This window comes from Gnatocerus cornutus, chromosome 2 (genome assembly GCF_029298725.1).
Source record: "Gnatocerus cornutus isolate USDA-ARS CGAHR chromosome 2, icGnaCorn1.1, whole genome shotgun sequence".
In the NCBI taxonomy this organism is placed as follows: Eukaryota; Metazoa; Arthropoda; class Insecta; order Coleoptera; family Tenebrionidae; genus Gnatocerus; species Gnatocerus cornutus.
In genome coordinates, this window is record NC_142234.1 from 8,058,171 (window position 1) to 8,073,590 (window position 15,420).

Sequence of the window (15,420 nt, forward strand, 5' to 3'; positions counted from 1 at the left end):
AGTCTAAAAGTATAAAAGCGTTAAGTTCTCGACAACAAATTGTAGTAGCAATTTATACGACAGAATGTTCAAGATCTTTATATTGTTTGCTGCACTTTGTGGTAAGTGAGGAAATATTGTAATATACATTTAAGTATTATACTCTCCAATTCTAGCTCCCTTTGTGTTTGGAAAAGTTATCCAAATTGCCAAAGATGAAGGAGGAGTTAATATTAATCTTGATATTAACATTATGAGCAATGGTAATGATATGGTAAGCAAGGCCTTGTAATGTTTTGTTAACTTTTAATTTGTTAGATGACGGTAAAAATTTAACCAGCGATAGGCCAGTATGGGGATGTGACGGAACAATTGATGGAACAACACCAAATTGTACTTGGCTTGACTATGAAACAATTAAGAACCAACCAGAAGACTAACAGCAATTATTGTTCTATTTACATAAAAGTTGATTTTTTGCAAGTTTCAATTTATTGGAGTTTCAATGTATCAGCTTTTAACAAATTAAATGAATTAAATGGCTAATCATATACATATTGATTTTCATTTCAATGTTGTGTAATAATTTCTTTACATTATGCAACCACTTTCTATTTTTTTTTTAATTTCTCCTAAATAACAGCACAGACGTAAATATGAATATTACTACTTTTTTTTGAAATAAAAGCTTCCTGCAATAATTGTTAGTTATACATTATAGTATTCTTTTAACTTAATTTATATAAATCAGATAAAAAGTAAAGAAAAAATTCAAACAGTCTTCTTTCTTAGTTCAAATATACAGTGTTTTTAAAATGCATGCACAAAAAGAGTGGTAAGTTCTTATTGCAAGTTGAGCCTATTAAGAGCCAAAAGTTTTAGTAAAAGTCTTTTTGGTTTAGATATAAAATTACACAAAAATTTTAATAAATGTACTTGTGCACCACTGATTTTGAAAGTTAACAAACTTGAGTTCCTGTTTGCTTAGTTTAAAATTAAAAAATTGATACTGTCACAATTGACACAAGCTACAAAGTCTATAAGGGGTCAATTTCAAGTTATTTAGCAATTTCAAGTTATTTGAAATCGAAAATCCCCTGTCAGTTTAATGACAAGAGTGAATCTGTTTTGTGATGAATTTAATTTAATTCGTAATAAACTGATTTCCACACATTTATATAGAAAATGATAAACGCTACAAAATGAATATAAACATTTTCATAAGATTATTAATTTATTTAAATAAGAAAGCTTAATTTGGCATACTTACAGAATAAATATTGTATGCCTTATCATTTTAATTTTTGTTTCTATTGTTCCTAATGAATTACAAATCCTTAATGAACAAAATTAAAACTGATTTTGGCTGATATAAAATTTTTGAATCGTTTGTTTTTGTTCCTCAATATTATTAGCATTACTAGCACATCAAAGAAATCTTTAGTTCATTTAATTGAGTCAAAACCATTCGAATTTCCCACTGCTACTTTCTTCGATTTAACTTATAACTTATAATTTACATGACATTATATTCAATTAATTCGGAATTTTTCGTGCTACAACCAATATCCCCACAAGTCCTAAATCTCAAACAAACAAATTCTCTGCCACACAAATTGTTTCTCCTTTTAAAATTCTCTCAAGTTGGAAACTTCAAACCAATGCCTCGAATGTTAAAATTACACGATCCCAGCGTTTTTAAACGAGAAATACGCAAGACAAAGCAATAAAAACGAAACATTCAGAGTTGAATCAACACAAGTTCTATAAAAGTCTTTTATCTCGGATGAAATTCAACCTTGCAAAGCTCTTTCACTTTAAATACCGAAGCGGAATATCAAGCATTTGGACTTATAACGGAGTGGCATAAAGCAGATGCAGGATTTATGCAATGTTACTGGATTTGCAGCAGTTGCTGAATAAATTTTTAGATGCGACTAACGAAGTTGTAATTAACGATTTGAATTTGTTGGTTTATTGTGCTGAGCGGATTATAAATGGACGATTTTTAATGCACTGTGACAGCTGGAATTTGAATCATAAGTTTTAATGGATTGATCTCGGTCTTGTCAAATTCGACCTTATTAAGATTGATTTATTTTGTCTAAGCCGTTACAAACCAATAAAATCGCTCGTAATTTTGTGTTTTTATTATTATTTTAATTATTTTCCTCCAGACTACAAAACTTCTGTAAATATGGAGCACGATTTATTTAGAATTTTCCTGTTTATTCAACTAAAGCTTTTATGCGTGTTACCTCAAATTTAAACATTCAAAACCTACAAACCTTCAACTTAAGCTCTGAATACACAAATCTTTTAAGCATCACCTGAACTCTTGGAAGTTTTCCAACTAAAAACTCTAAAACTTGTCGTTGTAAGTAATATAACTCTAGTTATGAGACCTGAAACGTCTGAAAATGATGTTGTTACCTACTGATTTTTTTACTCAATGAGATCGCGCTTTTTAAACGAACACCAAGCCCAGAAATGCTAAGTAGTTAGTAGTGAGAGCGCTTCGCAAGTGGCAGAATGTACAAGAGGTTGGTTTCAGTTCTGATTGTCTTTGTGGCTGAAATCTCAGCCATCCAAAGAGGGTTGAGGGTGAGACATGACACTCGTGGAAACGGAACGGTAAGCCAATTAAAAACAGATCAAACAAACCATTTTATAAAACAATTCGGCTTAAACTAGGTACATTATTGATTCAACCGCGGATAAGTTAAAATCTAATCGAAGGCCATCCATGAGAATTCGATTATTCATGGTGCGCTCACAATACTTCTATTTTTGCCGTCACCGATGATGTAATTATAGGTGATAAAAATAACTTTCGTGATAAGAGGGATGATTTATGCACTGTTTCCTCTCGGCCATGATAAGTCAGGAAAAGCGTAGAAAATTTATGTTAATCCATCAAATATTAACGTTGAGTTTTAGTATTGGAGAACTGTGTCTACTTTCGGCTTCTGTTTATAATTCTCGAATCATGTAATTGTGTTTGTTTTGTTAATAACATTTATTTTTAATGCAAAAGCAGAGTTGGGAAAATTATACAGAATGGAAATATTTGTGTTGGGAACATTTTTTACAGCGAAAATTTCATGAATTATGCTGAATTTACTTAGGACACTTATTTACATGAAGGAATTACGTGAAAATGAGTCGTCTATTATTATGCCATCGGCTATATTTAACTTGACTTAGTTTCGCTAATGTAAGTCAAGGCTGGACGAGACACGTATGTTTACATTTAATCACGATAAAGTATGTGTTTATTATTACTTTTATAAATAATTTTTTTAGAGAAAATCATGGTTTTTATGCAAAAACTTATTTCAGTAAAAAATACACGAACCACATGCTCATCATGTTTCAAACAAACAAGAAGATCTCTCGTGAAATGTATATTATTCAAGTAGACTTAAAGAGTTTGTAGATTATAGTCCTGCGGATAGTAGCTTCAAGGATCTTCGTTGCAAGGAATAATGATAAAAGCTTAAAACATTTCAAGCTTTGTAGACTTTAGCTGTATAAAAAAGTTTTGGTAAACAATATCTTTCTTTTTAGTTGTGCGACTTCACTCAACTTGAGTCCAAATTTTCAAAGCTTGAAAAAAAAATCTCTGAAAGGTCAGAAATGTTAAACGCAGAACTACGTGAAACCAACCATCGCCTCCAAGTCATAGAATGGCACAACACTGATGCTCAAACAGCTCTCGAACAACTCAATGACGAGTTAGGACACTTCACAGAAGCCGGAGTTCGGAATTCCGGAAGTCCGGACAAACTGGATTTAAAGATCGACAACTTGGCCAAAGGGTTGCGATTGGTGTTGGCAACACTTCGTATCCTGGGAGCCGACATCGGTAATCTGAAACAGAACGTGACTTCCATTGTAGAAACAACAAAGTGAAACAATGAAATTTTGTGCTATTTTTACTTTCATTGCTTTGCAGAACGCTTTTCTCGAGCGACGGTTTTGCACCTTCTTCCCAAGCTTCGAAATCTCGGAATCCCCCGCATAACTGCAAGGAAGTGCAGGATCGTGGTAACAACGTTTCTGGGATTTACCGTATTCAGCCTGAATTTTCTCCTCGAGCTTTTATGGTTCTTTGCGACATGGAGACGAGTGGGGGTGGTTGGACTTTCATTCATAACCGATTTGAAGGAGGGCAGGATTTTTATTTAAACTGGCGCAGTTATAAGCTGGGATTTGGCAACCTCGGGGGAGAGTTCTGGGTCGGACTCGAATATCTGCATCAATTGACGGGTGAAATACGTTCATGAAAATTTACACGATTTTATGTAATTTTTTCAGGTAACGAGGTCAACGAATTATTGGTGGAATTGGTGGATTTAGAAGGAAATGGGGTGCATGCTTATTATGGGGCGTTTAGTGTCGGAAATGAAGAGGAGGGGTATGCTTTAAAAGTGTTGGGTGGCTACCAAGGAGATGCGGGCGATTCGTTTATTTACCATGGAGGAGCGAAATTCAGTACCAAGGATATGGATCAAGATGAATGGTTGGAAGGAAATTGTGCACAAGCACATAGTAAGTTTTTGGTATTTACCAAAACAAAAATATGCCGATTTAATTTTTAGCTGGGGCGTGGTGGTATAAAGCTTGTGAAAACACCAACCTGAATGGATTATATTTGAATGGAAATGTTTCTGATGATCTTATCTATAAAGGCATGTATTGGAAACATTTCCATGGGGCTCTATATAGTCTTGTAAGAGCTCGAATGATGGTCCGACCAAGAGGTAATCCGAGTCCAACACTGTATGCCAACCAAAATATGTCGGCAAATTAATGTTGAAATTGAAATTTAAAACTTTGAAACTGCCAAACTCTGAATGTGTTCTACGTATGTTACGAATAAAAATTTATTTATGAAAAGTTGATGGCTACTTTAATCTTTTATTTGAACTTTCAGTGTGTAACTGAAATAATTCCTAAACAATCAAATATGTTTGAAACATTAGGAAGGAAAGTACATTTATGTAAGGGGAGTTGGAGTACCTAAGTCCGAACGTGGGGTAAGATCGAATGAGAATTAGTTGCAGCCACATGCAGACAGCAACAGAGTTGTAGCGGGGTGTGCACGTTTGAAATTGTCTTTAGCAAGTTACCCTCTTAACTGCTATTCTACTGGAAAGTTCTTTGCGTCAGAATTATTAATATTTTGTTGTTTTTTCTGTTGCCTTAGATAGCAGTGTTCTGTCTTAATTCGGACTAACTTCAAATTTGCACCGATTTTGCAATAATAAAATCTTTTAATTTATTTTATAAACTATGATTCGAAAGTACGTAGAGAAAATAAGAAATCATAAAATCATAATAATTTATGTAGGTAAGAACATTGTTTCGTCAATTTGATCTTGCCCCGCCTAGCAAGCTAGTTCGAAACGTTACCTTCCTTGATTCATTCGTCTTAAATTGAATTTATATAAATGGGTGCACCATTCTCAACTAGTCTAAATTACGTTCGAACTTGCCCCAATCCATCTTTCGTAACTTTGATGCCCAGCAATTTTTATGTCAAAATTGACAAATGTCAAATTCTAGGGGAGACCATGGTGCCAACCATGTTATCTTAAATTTTCGAAAATTAGTTCATCAAGATTGCAACTATAAATAAAAAAAAATTCTCAAAGTGGACACTTGCAACTTAAACCGACTGTATAACTTGATGAAACAGCATTTTTACACACAATTTGCATGAGATTCAAAAAATTAAAACTGAGATACTTTTATTATATTTATTTATGTTGAAAAAATTAGAATTCGCGCGTATTTGCTCAAAAACTCAAAAATCGCTAAAAATTACACTTCTTAAGCGTCGCGACGCCAAACGAAACATGATAAAAAATAAATTTTTGCTTCAGATTGTGGCGCTTGACCATAAGCATATGCAAAATTGCAAATTTTTGTCTGTGAAATTAAAGACCATTTTGGGGGTGACCATAAGTGTTGCCGGACCCTGTACATACATACAAGAGTATAATGGTTATTATTATACTCGAGTAAAATACAATATTTTATTCAACGGTAATGCTGATTGGACTTAAATAATACTTCTATTAAAAAAATTGATGGAAGTGGCAAACTTTGCATTCAAAAGCCAAGCTTGACTTGTTGTCGTGGAAATGTTACATGACATTAATTTATATCTAAAAAACAATAGGATACTTTGTCTGTGTCAAATGTAAAGACACTTAATTAGTGCATTTTATTATTAGATAAATAAATTTAATTAATTTATAATTTATTAAAAAAAAATATTATTTATGAGTTTTAATTCACTTTCAATGTAAATTTCATACATGTATATATTCTGCAGATTTCAAAACTTTCAGTCTATGTTGAACTGAACAACTTCTAATTTAAAGTTAACTATGGGCACTCTTGTGACTGTTTTGATATTTACAATCTTACTCGTTGGCAGTGACAGTCGCAGTATAAGTATCCTTCTATTCTAATCCTAAATAAAATTAATACGTTTAGTTTGATGTCGTTTCAACTGCCGAACAATACAAAAAATCAAGTAGAAAAGACATTAACTTTGAGTTAAACGCAGTTAAGTCACGGTTAGACGCATTGAATCAGCGATTAACTGTAGCTTATCCGGAAAGTTGCCAGGATGTTAAAGACAGAGGAAATCATCAATCTAGAGTTTATATCATTAAACCAAAAATTGCACCAGAACCATTTGCAGTTTTCTGTGACATGGAGACAGAAGGTGGAGGATGGACTTACTTTTTCATTAGGTTTGAAGAGCACGATTGGTACTTGCCATGGAAGTACTATAAGAGTGGTTTTGGAAACATAAATGGAACACATTGGTTGGGTTTAGATTATCTTCATTACATCACTGGTAAAAGGAAATTATAACAAAAACTTTTACAAAATTTAATTCTGTAGAATCTGAAATTAACGAACTTTATATCAAAATGACCGATTGGAATGACGTGGCAGTCTATGCTTCTTACGATCAATTCATAGTAGGAGATGAAAGTAGCCAATATCTTCTGAAGTCTATTGGAAATTATAGAGGTACTGCTGGAGACTCCATAAGTTCTTATGCTGGACGACAGTTTACTACCAAGGATAGAGATAATGATTTACGAGAAGGATCAAATGTTGCCATAGCCGAACGTAAAATTATAATTTTTTTATTTTTGCTGAAAGTACAATATTTGTTCTGTTTTTCAGATGGAGCTTGGTGGTACGATGCTGGAAGCAACGCTAATCCGATGGCTAATTATCGTATACCTCCAAGACATACAAGTTCAAGATATGATATTATGTATTGGAAGACATTCAGAGGGCCGAGTTATAGTTTGAAAAGTATGACTATGATGGTTAGACCCCGAAAGCATTAAATGCAGGAAAAAATCATATAAAGATTAATTTAATGATATGATATTAATAAACAGATAAAATTATTCATTTTAACCTTTTGTCCTTTCACACTGATAAACCATAAATATAGCTACCCATCATCTTCGGGTTAATATAATTTGTAGAGCAATGTCTATCACACTGTTTCTCTTATTAATATTTTTCAATTGCGTGACCTGGAGTGTCGAAAAAGTAAGGTAGTCATAGTTGATCTTATCTTTTTTAGTTCTTCTTTATTTTTAGTCCACCGAACAAGAACAAAACGAGGATTTAAAGACCATAAAATCTCGAATAGATCAAATTGAAGACACCTTAAACAATGTTGTTGACAACCTTAACACCACAAATGAAGAACTCCTCAACATCCGAAAAACTCTAAAAAATGCGCAAGTTTCTAAACCACTTCCTCGCAACTGCAAAGAAGTTCAACAAGCTGGTTTTACCATTTCTGGAATATACACTATCCAGCCACAGTTTTCATTGGAATCATTTTTGGTTTTTTGCAATATGGAATCAGAAGGTGGTGGTTGGACATATGTCCTCAACCGCTTTAACGGCAAACAAGACTTCTATCAAAAATGGAACGAATACAAAAACGGATTTGGTAATCTCGCGGGGGAGTTTTGGCTAGGTCTTGAGCACCTTCACCAACTAACTGATTTCCAAGTAAACGAGTTGTTGGTAGAGTTAGAAGATTGGGACGGAAAACAAGTCTATGCTCGTTACGATTTGTTTGCAGTTGGAAGTGAAAAAGAAGGTTATCGTATGAAATTATTAGGAGGGTACCATGGTACTGCTGGTGATTCTTTAGAGGACCATGCTGGAATGAAATTTAGCACTAATGATAGAGATCAGGATAAATACAGTGGAAATTGTGCAAGTTATAGAGGTGAGAAAATTTGAAGGCGAAACAGAATTTCATGAAATTTTGTAGGTGGTGGATGGTGGTACAAAAACTGTGTTGAATGTCATTTAACTGGGAAATATCTAAAAGGAGAAGCGAGAAGTGTGAACGAGTATAGTGTAATGTTTTGGGAAAAATTTCGTGGGAGTGGGTATAGTCTGAAGGTCGCGAGAATGATGGTGCGACCGCGAGACCAAAATGTTTGAAATAACTAAATTACTAAAAATGTTGACTTTATTGACACCTTAAGTTTTAATAATGTAACTTAATTTTAGGGTAACTATTTTATTTATTTTTAACTAATTTTTAGATTATGGTAATTGTATTTAAACAGCATTTAATTTGAGCAAAATTCTTCAACAGAAATTTATTGGACTTCTTCAGTTTTCAAACTTATAACACAAATTAAAAAAATCAAGAAAATTTACATTCCAACGGAAACAATATTTCTTTTAAAACAATGAAAATTAAAAGATTAATAATCGTAATCGTTAATTAATTCTTGTAGTATATTTTCCCATTCTTCTTGAACGGCCAAAACTAACTCTTCTGCGATTTGTAAAATGCACATGTATAAGATACAAAAATAGGGGGGGGGCCTGCAAAGTTTTGAACGTTAATGTATTTGTATTTACTTATACATAAAATATAGAATAGTTCGTAGTCATTATAGACTATGAAATTCAAAATTCATACCCTTCATCTCCAGTATGATTTTTTTAATTACTTAAAGCAACACAATCAATTTATTTTAATTATTATGAAAGAGTATGATGCCAAGAAAGTTCAGAACCTTTTCGCAACAGGTTTGTTTTTGTCTTTTACGCTCACACGCCCGATTGCATGACGAGCGCTTTGTTTCCAGACATTGACAGGAAATAAAAAGATAACAATGTTTATTTAACGAACCTTTGGTCATTTACGTTATATCTTCCCATATAAAAAGACTGTGACATCAAATCCTATCTGTTTACTTGTTTCTAATCAAAAGGTCAGAGAGAATTCCTCGGCTTAATTGAATTCGTCCAGTCGCAAGAAAATGTCTCTAAAACACGCATTTCTGTTCTCACTGTTTTTCATAAATTCCGTCCATGTAGAAAAAGCCAGCAAATTTGATGTAAGTACGAAATATTACTGTCTTAGCCACATTACTTTCATCTACAGAATCATTCCAACGGTACAAACAAAATCGAACTCCGTCTTAAGCTCACGGAGCTTGAACTCAAAATTAAAGATCTAGAACTACAAAATGTCAAAATCCAGAAAAGTTTAGACGATCTCAAACTTATCGTAACTAGCTTCCCAACGGGACGCACCCCTGGGTGGAAATTTCCAAGAGATTGTAAAGAAGTCCAAGAAAGAGGAGGCAACGTTTCGGATGTGTACAGGGTACAACCTGACCCAACATCAGGGTCGTTTTTGGTTTTATGTGACATGACAACCATGGAAGGGGGTTGGACGTTAATAATAAATCGTTACAATGGCTCCCAAGATTTCAATTTGGGGTGGACGCAATACAGGGATGGATTTGGGCACCTGGCTGGCGAATTTTGGTTAGGCCTCGAAAATGTGAGAAAAGTTGTTGGTAAGATTCTAAGAATAAACTATCTGTAAATAGTTATCACCAACATTAACGTCACTCATGTAAAGTGCATCATTTTATGGTCCAGTCTGAGCCGGATTTTAATCTGGTAGTTGCATCACAACAGCTTAAAATAAACAACCACTTAATTGATCATTGTAACAATTACAACGTTCAACAAAAAAATAAGAAATAGATTTAAATTACTGTTCAATGTTTTCAGCAAGTAGCCAAGTCAGCGAGCTTTTGATAGAACTCGTTGACTGGGAGATGAAAAAGGTTTATGCTCATTACAATTCCTTCAGTATTGGAAGTGAACAAGAAAGTTACGTATTAAAGCTTGTCGCACAGTACTCTGGCGATGCAGGTGACTCTTTTTCTGCTCACGTTGGTAAAAAATTCAGTACCAAAGACAGAGACAACGACAACAACGAATCGGGGAACTGTGCGAGCTACAGATGTAAGTGATTCTTTCATCAATTTTACCACTAAAAGTTTTTCACAGTTGGTGGCTGGTGGTACGACAACTGCTTTTACTGCAAACTTACGGGGAATTACTTAAGGGGAAACCTAACATCTCCTTTATATTACCAAGGAATTCACTGGCCCAAATTTCGGGGAAGTATGTTATAATTTTTACTGGTCGTTACAATTGTAACAAATAAAAAATTACAGAGCAATACAGTCTGAAAGAGGTGAGAATGATGGTTCGACCAAGAGATAACAGAAAACCAATTAAACTACCACATGAAGAAGCAAATTAGATAAATTAAAATAAGTGTTAATCTAAGTACTTAGTAAGTTAAATTTGTTAATTAGTCTAATTGCTTCACCAAGCATTTTATTTAATTATAATTAATTAATTTGATATTGTGTTATTTTTGATTTGGATCAGTTGTTTTACCAAGGTTATAACAAACGAGCTCTGTTTTGACTTTCAACAAAATAACAATAGTTTATCATAATAATCAGAAGTTTAAAAGTTAAAAAACTTGAATTGGTAAATTGCTTTAACAAAAACATTTTCTGCACCTGGTAATCTTTGATTTCCACGTCAATGTTTACACTAGTGAACAAATTTTGGACGAAATTTGTACTGGAGCAGTAAAAGTTATTTCTAGAATAGAGTTGCCTCCTAATTCAGAATCCAAAGCCCGTTTTTAGAAGTTGCCGGGAGAATTAGTTTTTTTCGCGATATTTGAGAAAAAATTTCTAAAACACAGTCAAGACATTCCATAACGTCACAAGTGAAGAAAACCCATTTTAGTACCCACAATATAACCCAAAAATCAGACTTTAGATTCGAAATCAGCAGAACACACTTTGGAAATGAGTTTCCACTTTTCCAGCACGATTTTTTTCGAAAAGTTGACTAGTATTATCATTAATAAAATAATAAGCAATGCTAAGGTTATTACTATAAGTTAACAAAAAATTATGTCAGCGCATTCACCATCTGCTGCAATTGGTGCCTACGCCTGAAAAAATTATCTTATTTTTTACCATTGTTAGTTTTTTACAAAAAAAAGTTGAATCGTGAATTTTACGACCAAGACTAAACTCAAGCATCTATAAATTTGTAACAACCTCTGGTTTAGAAACAAGTTTCAGGTAACTCATAACATTACATTCTAACATTGTTTTTAGCACCTATCTCACGAAGTTGAACACTCTCAAGGGTGCCAAACCAAATGCCGCAGCTTTATAGAGGAAACTTAACTACCGGTCCCTACTTTAGAGTTTCCTAGAGGATTACGCGCATTTAATTGGCCTACATTCGACACTAATATACACGACGTTGACACCTGCGAACCGGAAATTACATGCAGGATTGTTAAAATGAAACCGGAGCTTTCAAGAAAACATTTCCTGTACAGTTAAATCGAGCTTTACAGTTTAGGCGCTATAAAAGCGTTTTTGTATTCAAATTTGAAATCCGAAAGATGTAAATTTATGATTTTGTTGTCAATCAGAAGGAAAATATTTGTTCAATTAGCACATAGTTGTCCATCTTTTCTTATTAATTTTCATCCTCCTTTCATTTCCTCTCCGATCAATCACATCGCATCATTAAGCTCTTAACAGGTTCTACGTGAAATTTCTGTAGGAAATGACATTTCTACGGTTTATAGTCCGTCATTCTATTCCGGTAACAACAACGTAACGGTCGTTAACTCCGGTTAATGAGACCCGGAATCGCTGTATCGATTCCAGGCACGTTAGGGACGCCACTGACGGACTTTCTTTTGATTGAAAATCATTAGCGTACTAAACAAGGGTATGTTTACGTATTTGATGGATTTAGAGGATTATGGGGGGTTACGGGGTATTTGTCACGTGGAGAGCAACTGGTGGCTGTGGTTAGTGAAGGCGGGAAAAAGACGGTGTTGCTGTATAAGTCTAAAATCTGTGAGGTAAATTGCGTTTGTACAAAAAATCTCTTCAAATAGGTATCCAAATATATTTCGAAAATTGTAGCTTCTTAAAACATATTTTAATAACAAAATTTTTATATAACAATCAAATTTCAAAACAAAACAGCTTTCTACTCTAATTTAGGTCTAACCATCATTCTTGCAAACTTGCGGTTATAATAATGAGGCGTATTCCAGTGTATTAGTCCTTGTTTTCTATCCAAAGTCTTTTCATTTAGATACTTTCCTGTAAGAAGTGAATAATAGCAACTCTTAAACCACCAACCGGCTCCATCTAAAATATTGATTTTTATCATCATTTGTATTAAACTTCTTCATAATATTAACCAAAATATTGTGAACAACTAGTGTCGTTATTCCTGTCTTGATTTTTATCTTTCGTGCTAAATTTCATTCCTTCATGTTGTGAAAAACCGTCCCCCGCAGTTCCACTATATCCTGAAACATCTTTTAGCAGGTATCCTTCATTTTCGTTGCCAACACTGAATGTATCGTAATGAGCGTAAGTTTTTGTACCGTCCCAATCAACCAGTTCAACCAGTAGTTCGTTTACGCCGAAACCTAAAAATATTTTAAATTTCTCTGAAATTTTTCTTGTCTACATGTTACCTGTTAGATAATGGATTTTATCTAAACCTAACCAAAAGTTTCTTTTAAGGTCGCCAAATCCGTTTTTATAATCGGTCCAATTCAAAGCAAAGTCTTGAGAATCATCAACTCTGTTAAGAATGTAAGTCCAACCTCCTTCCATACTGTCCATATTACACCAAACTAAGAAACTCTGAGGGGAAAAATCAGGCTGCACCAAATAAATATCAGAAGTTGTGTAACTACGGTTTTTAACTTCAAGACAATTTCTAGGCGGAGCTGTACTATAACCAGAAGTTTTAGACGATTTTTGCAAAAGTTCTAAGAGTTGTTTGTCTTGATTTTCTAAAGTTTATAGTGTTTTATTGTCATTGTTCATTTGATTTTCTATTTTATTTATAATGATTTTATTTTGTTCCTCCAATTTCATCATTCTTTCAAGAAGTTGTGCAATGTGTAATTCAGATATAGAAGATTTCTTCAAAAGTTGGTTGCATTGATTTTCAAAAGTTTCCAATTGTGCTTTTCTACTGCTTTTTTCATTTTCCATTTGATTTATAATTAGCGAATTTTGGTCGTCTATTTTCTTGAATTTTTCAAACAGTTTCTTAATGTTTATGTCTGAGTTTAAGTTGCTTTCCTGTTTATTTATTAATTTCGCAATCTGAGCTTCAATGTTTTGTAAACGCCGGTTTAATTCATTAATTCTATTGTCCCAGCTTATTTCTTTTTCCAATTTAATTATACGATTTTGAAGCTCGTCGAGTTCCGTAAATGGTTTTTGACTACTTGAAATTACTGAAAACTACGAAAATGTAAGAAAATTGTAGGAATAATAAATTTATAGTTTGGACAAAATTTGTTCCCATTCGTCTTGCCTTTCCACTTCAGTGGCACGTTAACGTTCAATCAAGTTATTAGTTTTTCCATTGCATATTTAAGCATGACGGTAATTTGATTTGTTTAGCAACAACAAATGACACGCAGAGATGCTTTTTACAGAATTATAATTTTAAAAAATTCCCCAATGAAAGGGTGTGATCTGTTCCGGCTGTATAAAGAAGCATATTTTGGCCAAATTTTAGCAATAAGATAATAATAAATAAAAACGAAATTGAAAAACGCAAACAACTTACTTCGTCTCCATTAGTATGAACCCAAGTTATGGTAAATAAAACTAAAAATTTTGTAATCATTTTATTAGTGAACAAGATCACAACTGTTCACAGTTGTATTGCGGTCATTTATTTATATTAAGATATCTACATTTCAAGCAGTAGTTAAATTACATACATATACATACAGAAGGTCACAAAGATAAGAAAGTTTATTTTTGTTGTAGCAGAAAAACCAACAATAAAAAATAACATTAATTTATTAATAAAATTGCGTACTAAAACTACATATTTACTAACGCAACAAACTTATTGTAAACTTTTAGTTTTTCAGATTTCTTTAACCGAAATAGTATATAGATACATTCAAATAGAGCTTATTTACTGACATTTTTTTTTAGAAACATTGTTTCATGTTTAAATTTCCAATTGCTGCATTGAAATGAATAAAAACCAATAGAAATTTTTGAAAGCAGAATGGTTACATAATAATTTTCCAAATTCAGATATCATCCTGTAGATTTCTAGCTTTTTTAGCGTTTTTAGAATGTATATTTTGTTAAATCTAGTGAAATAATAACTACAAAATTTTGGGCGATGCGATAATTTTGGAGGCAGTGTACACATGTTACGTGATAAAATTATTAGTTTGGAAAGTTTTGCATATTGACCTTTATTTTTATCGAACATAATTTCTCACGATTGGAATTCCCACAGACGCAAATAAATCTAAAATATACAATAAATACTCTACTTTATTACCCACACACTACATAATGGTGATTAAAAAATTTATAGTTGACAGAACAAACAAAAATGCAAAGAGATCAAAGTAGAATACCAAGTCAGAATTTAACAACATTAAAAAAAATTAGTATGTTATGTTATCATTGAAATCAATTTTATGTATTTGTTCAAATGATGTTACAAAACACGTTTATGCAAAAAACCTACAAATAAAAAGCTCCCCTCAATGAGCCAGTGAGTAAATTTTTGTTTAATTTCGACCCGACCTCCATGGACATTTAACCAGACCAGATATTTTGTGTAATCAACATATTGAAATAATATTGTTAAATATGTATAAGTTTTCTTAAGTCTATGATGGATTTCTGAGATTTATGAAGAACAATGTTAAAGTTAATTATTAATCCGGATGGTTCAGCAAAGACGCTTTATGGCTTTTGCTCAGGTGTTGGAAAGCTAAAAGATGAATACAAACGAGAAAATATTTCAAATGTCGTCGTTAAGCGCAGTAGGCAAGTGAGCTATCAATTTGATTACATCATTATCACGTCTTTGCGTTTCCCTTTACACAGGAAGCATAGAAGATAAATATCTTACACTTGGCTGGATCAGTTTTACGGTTCTCCCTTTTCCCTTCTTTATCACCTTAGTGAGATCATAATA

General features: G+C 33.0%; 6 protein-coding genes and 1 long non-coding RNA gene across 8 annotated transcripts; 5 read left to right on the top strand and 2 right to left on the bottom strand.

Moving 5' to 3' along the window:
* LOC148178559 (uncharacterized) lies at positions 1-532 on the top strand. The gene is made up of 3 exons (XR_015769690.1): positions 1-101; positions 156-242; positions 298-532. It is a non-coding gene; the product is annotated as an uncharacterized LOC148178559 (long non-coding RNA).
* Positions 533-2,354: 1,822 nt separating this feature from the next.
* LOC148178560 (microfibril-associated glycoprotein 4-like) lies at positions 2,355-4,884 on the top strand. Of its 2 annotated transcripts, none has more exons than XM_088050808.1 (5): positions 2,355-2,613; positions 3,550-3,890; positions 3,938-4,251; positions 4,300-4,533; positions 4,584-4,884. In XM_088050808.1, the coding sequence occupies exons 1-5, from the start codon at positions 2,512-2,514 to the stop codon at positions 4,793-4,795; spliced, it is 1,203 nt and encodes a 400-aa protein (XP_087906934.1). In that variant the 5' UTR covers positions 2,355-2,511; the 3' UTR covers positions 4,796-4,884. The 2 variants fall into 2 exon arrangements, with proteins under 2 accessions (XP_087906934.1, XP_087906935.1); XM_088050809.1 differs by having other exon boundaries at positions 2,355-2,522.
* A 1,496-nt stretch (positions 4,885-6,380) lies between these two features.
* Positions 6,381-7,367, top strand: LOC148178561 (angiopoietin-related protein 1-like). The gene is made up of 4 exons (XM_088029434.1): positions 6,381-6,447; positions 6,605-6,859; positions 6,907-7,140; positions 7,198-7,367. Exons 1-4 carry the CDS (start codon positions 6,381-6,383, stop codon positions 7,365-7,367), a joined length of 726 nt encoding a protein of 241 aa, XP_087885560.1.
* Positions 7,368-7,473: 106 nt separating this feature from the next.
* On the top strand, positions 7,474-8,958 carry LOC148178562 (angiopoietin-related protein 1-like). Its single transcript, XM_088030705.1, has 3 exons — positions 7,474-7,578; positions 7,630-8,275; positions 8,321-8,958. Exons 1-3 carry the CDS (start codon positions 7,516-7,518, stop codon positions 8,494-8,496), a joined length of 885 nt encoding a protein of 294 aa, XP_087886831.1. The 5' UTR covers positions 7,474-7,515; the 3' UTR covers positions 8,497-8,958.
* Positions 8,959-9,234: 276 nt separating this feature from the next.
* On the top strand, positions 9,235-10,740 carry LOC148178563 (microfibril-associated glycoprotein 4-like). Its single transcript, XM_088030703.1, has 5 exons — positions 9,235-9,407; positions 9,455-9,875; positions 10,096-10,332; positions 10,378-10,494; positions 10,548-10,740. The coding sequence occupies exons 1-5, from the start codon at positions 9,330-9,332 to the stop codon at positions 10,634-10,636; spliced, it is 942 nt and encodes a 313-aa protein (XP_087886829.1). The 5' UTR covers positions 9,235-9,329; the 3' UTR covers positions 10,637-10,740.
* Positions 10,741-12,368: 1,628 nt separating this feature from the next.
* LOC148178564 (ryncolin-1-like) lies at positions 12,369-13,247 on the bottom strand (the record flags this gene model as incomplete). The annotated part of the gene is made up of 3 exons (XM_088030065.1): positions 12,369-12,581; positions 12,635-12,868; positions 12,917-13,247. Coding segments are annotated over 3 exons (729 nt in total), but the record flags the coding sequence as incomplete, so codon positions are not given.
* Positions 13,161-14,121, bottom strand: LOC148178565 (uncharacterized). Its single transcript, XM_088030064.1, has 2 exons — positions 14,032-14,121; positions 13,161-13,700 (listed from the first exon to the last, which is right to left on the bottom strand). Exons 1-2 carry the CDS (start codon positions 14,089-14,091, stop codon positions 13,248-13,250), a joined length of 513 nt encoding a protein of 170 aa, XP_087886190.1. The 5' UTR covers positions 14,092-14,121; the 3' UTR covers positions 13,161-13,247.
* Positions 14,122-15,420: the final 1,299 nt, after the last annotated feature.

Bases quoted from the DNA above. Each gene is read 5' to 3' on its own strand.
- LOC148178560 (XM_088050808.1), top strand. From the start codon at position 2,512: ATGTACAAGAGGTTGGTTTCAGTTCTGATTGTCTTTGTGGCTGAAATC. The intron at 3,891-3,937 runs GTGAAACAATGA...ATTGCTTTGCAG, and splicing joins TCCATTGTAGAAACAACAAA to AACGCTTTTCTCGAGCGACG. The intron at 4,252-4,299 runs GTGAAATACGTT...TAATTTTTTCAG, and splicing joins ATATCTGCATCAATTGACGG to GTAACGAGGTCAACGAATTA.
- LOC148178561 (XM_088029434.1), top strand. From the start codon at position 6,381: ATGGGCACTCTTGTGACTGTTTTGATATTTACAATCTTACTCGTTGGC. The intron at 6,448-6,604 runs GTATCCTTCTAT...GATTAACTGTAG, and splicing joins CAGTGACAGTCGCAGTATAA to CTTATCCGGAAAGTTGCCAG. The intron at 6,860-6,906 runs GTAAAAGGAAAT...TTAATTCTGTAG, and splicing joins TTATCTTCATTACATCACTG to AATCTGAAATTAACGAACTT.
- LOC148178562 (XM_088030705.1), top strand. From the start codon at position 7,516: ATGTCTATCACACTGTTTCTCTTATTAATATTTTTCAATTGCGTGACC. The intron at 7,579-7,629 runs GTAAGGTAGTCA...CTTTATTTTTAG, and splicing joins TGACCTGGAGTGTCGAAAAA to TCCACCGAACAAGAACAAAA. The intron at 8,276-8,320 runs GTGAGAAAATTT...GAAATTTTGTAG, and splicing joins AAATTGTGCAAGTTATAGAG to GTGGTGGATGGTGGTACAAA.
- LOC148178563 (XM_088030703.1), top strand. From the start codon at position 9,330: ATGTCTCTAAAACACGCATTTCTGTTCTCACTGTTTTTCATAAATTCC. The intron at 9,876-10,095 runs GTAAGATTCTAA...CAATGTTTTCAG, and splicing joins AAATGTGAGAAAAGTTGTTG to CAAGTAGCCAAGTCAGCGAG. The intron at 10,495-10,547 runs GTATGTTATAAT...AAAAAATTACAG, and splicing joins CTGGCCCAAATTTCGGGGAA to AGCAATACAGTCTGAAAGAG.
- LOC148178565 (XM_088030064.1), bottom strand. From the start codon at position 14,091: ATGATTACAAAATTTTTAGTTTTATTTACCATAACTTGGGTTCATACT. The intron at 13,701-14,031 runs GTAAGTTGTTTG...ACATTTTCGTAG, and splicing joins TTCATACTAATGGAGACGAA to TTTTCAGTAATTTCAAGTAG.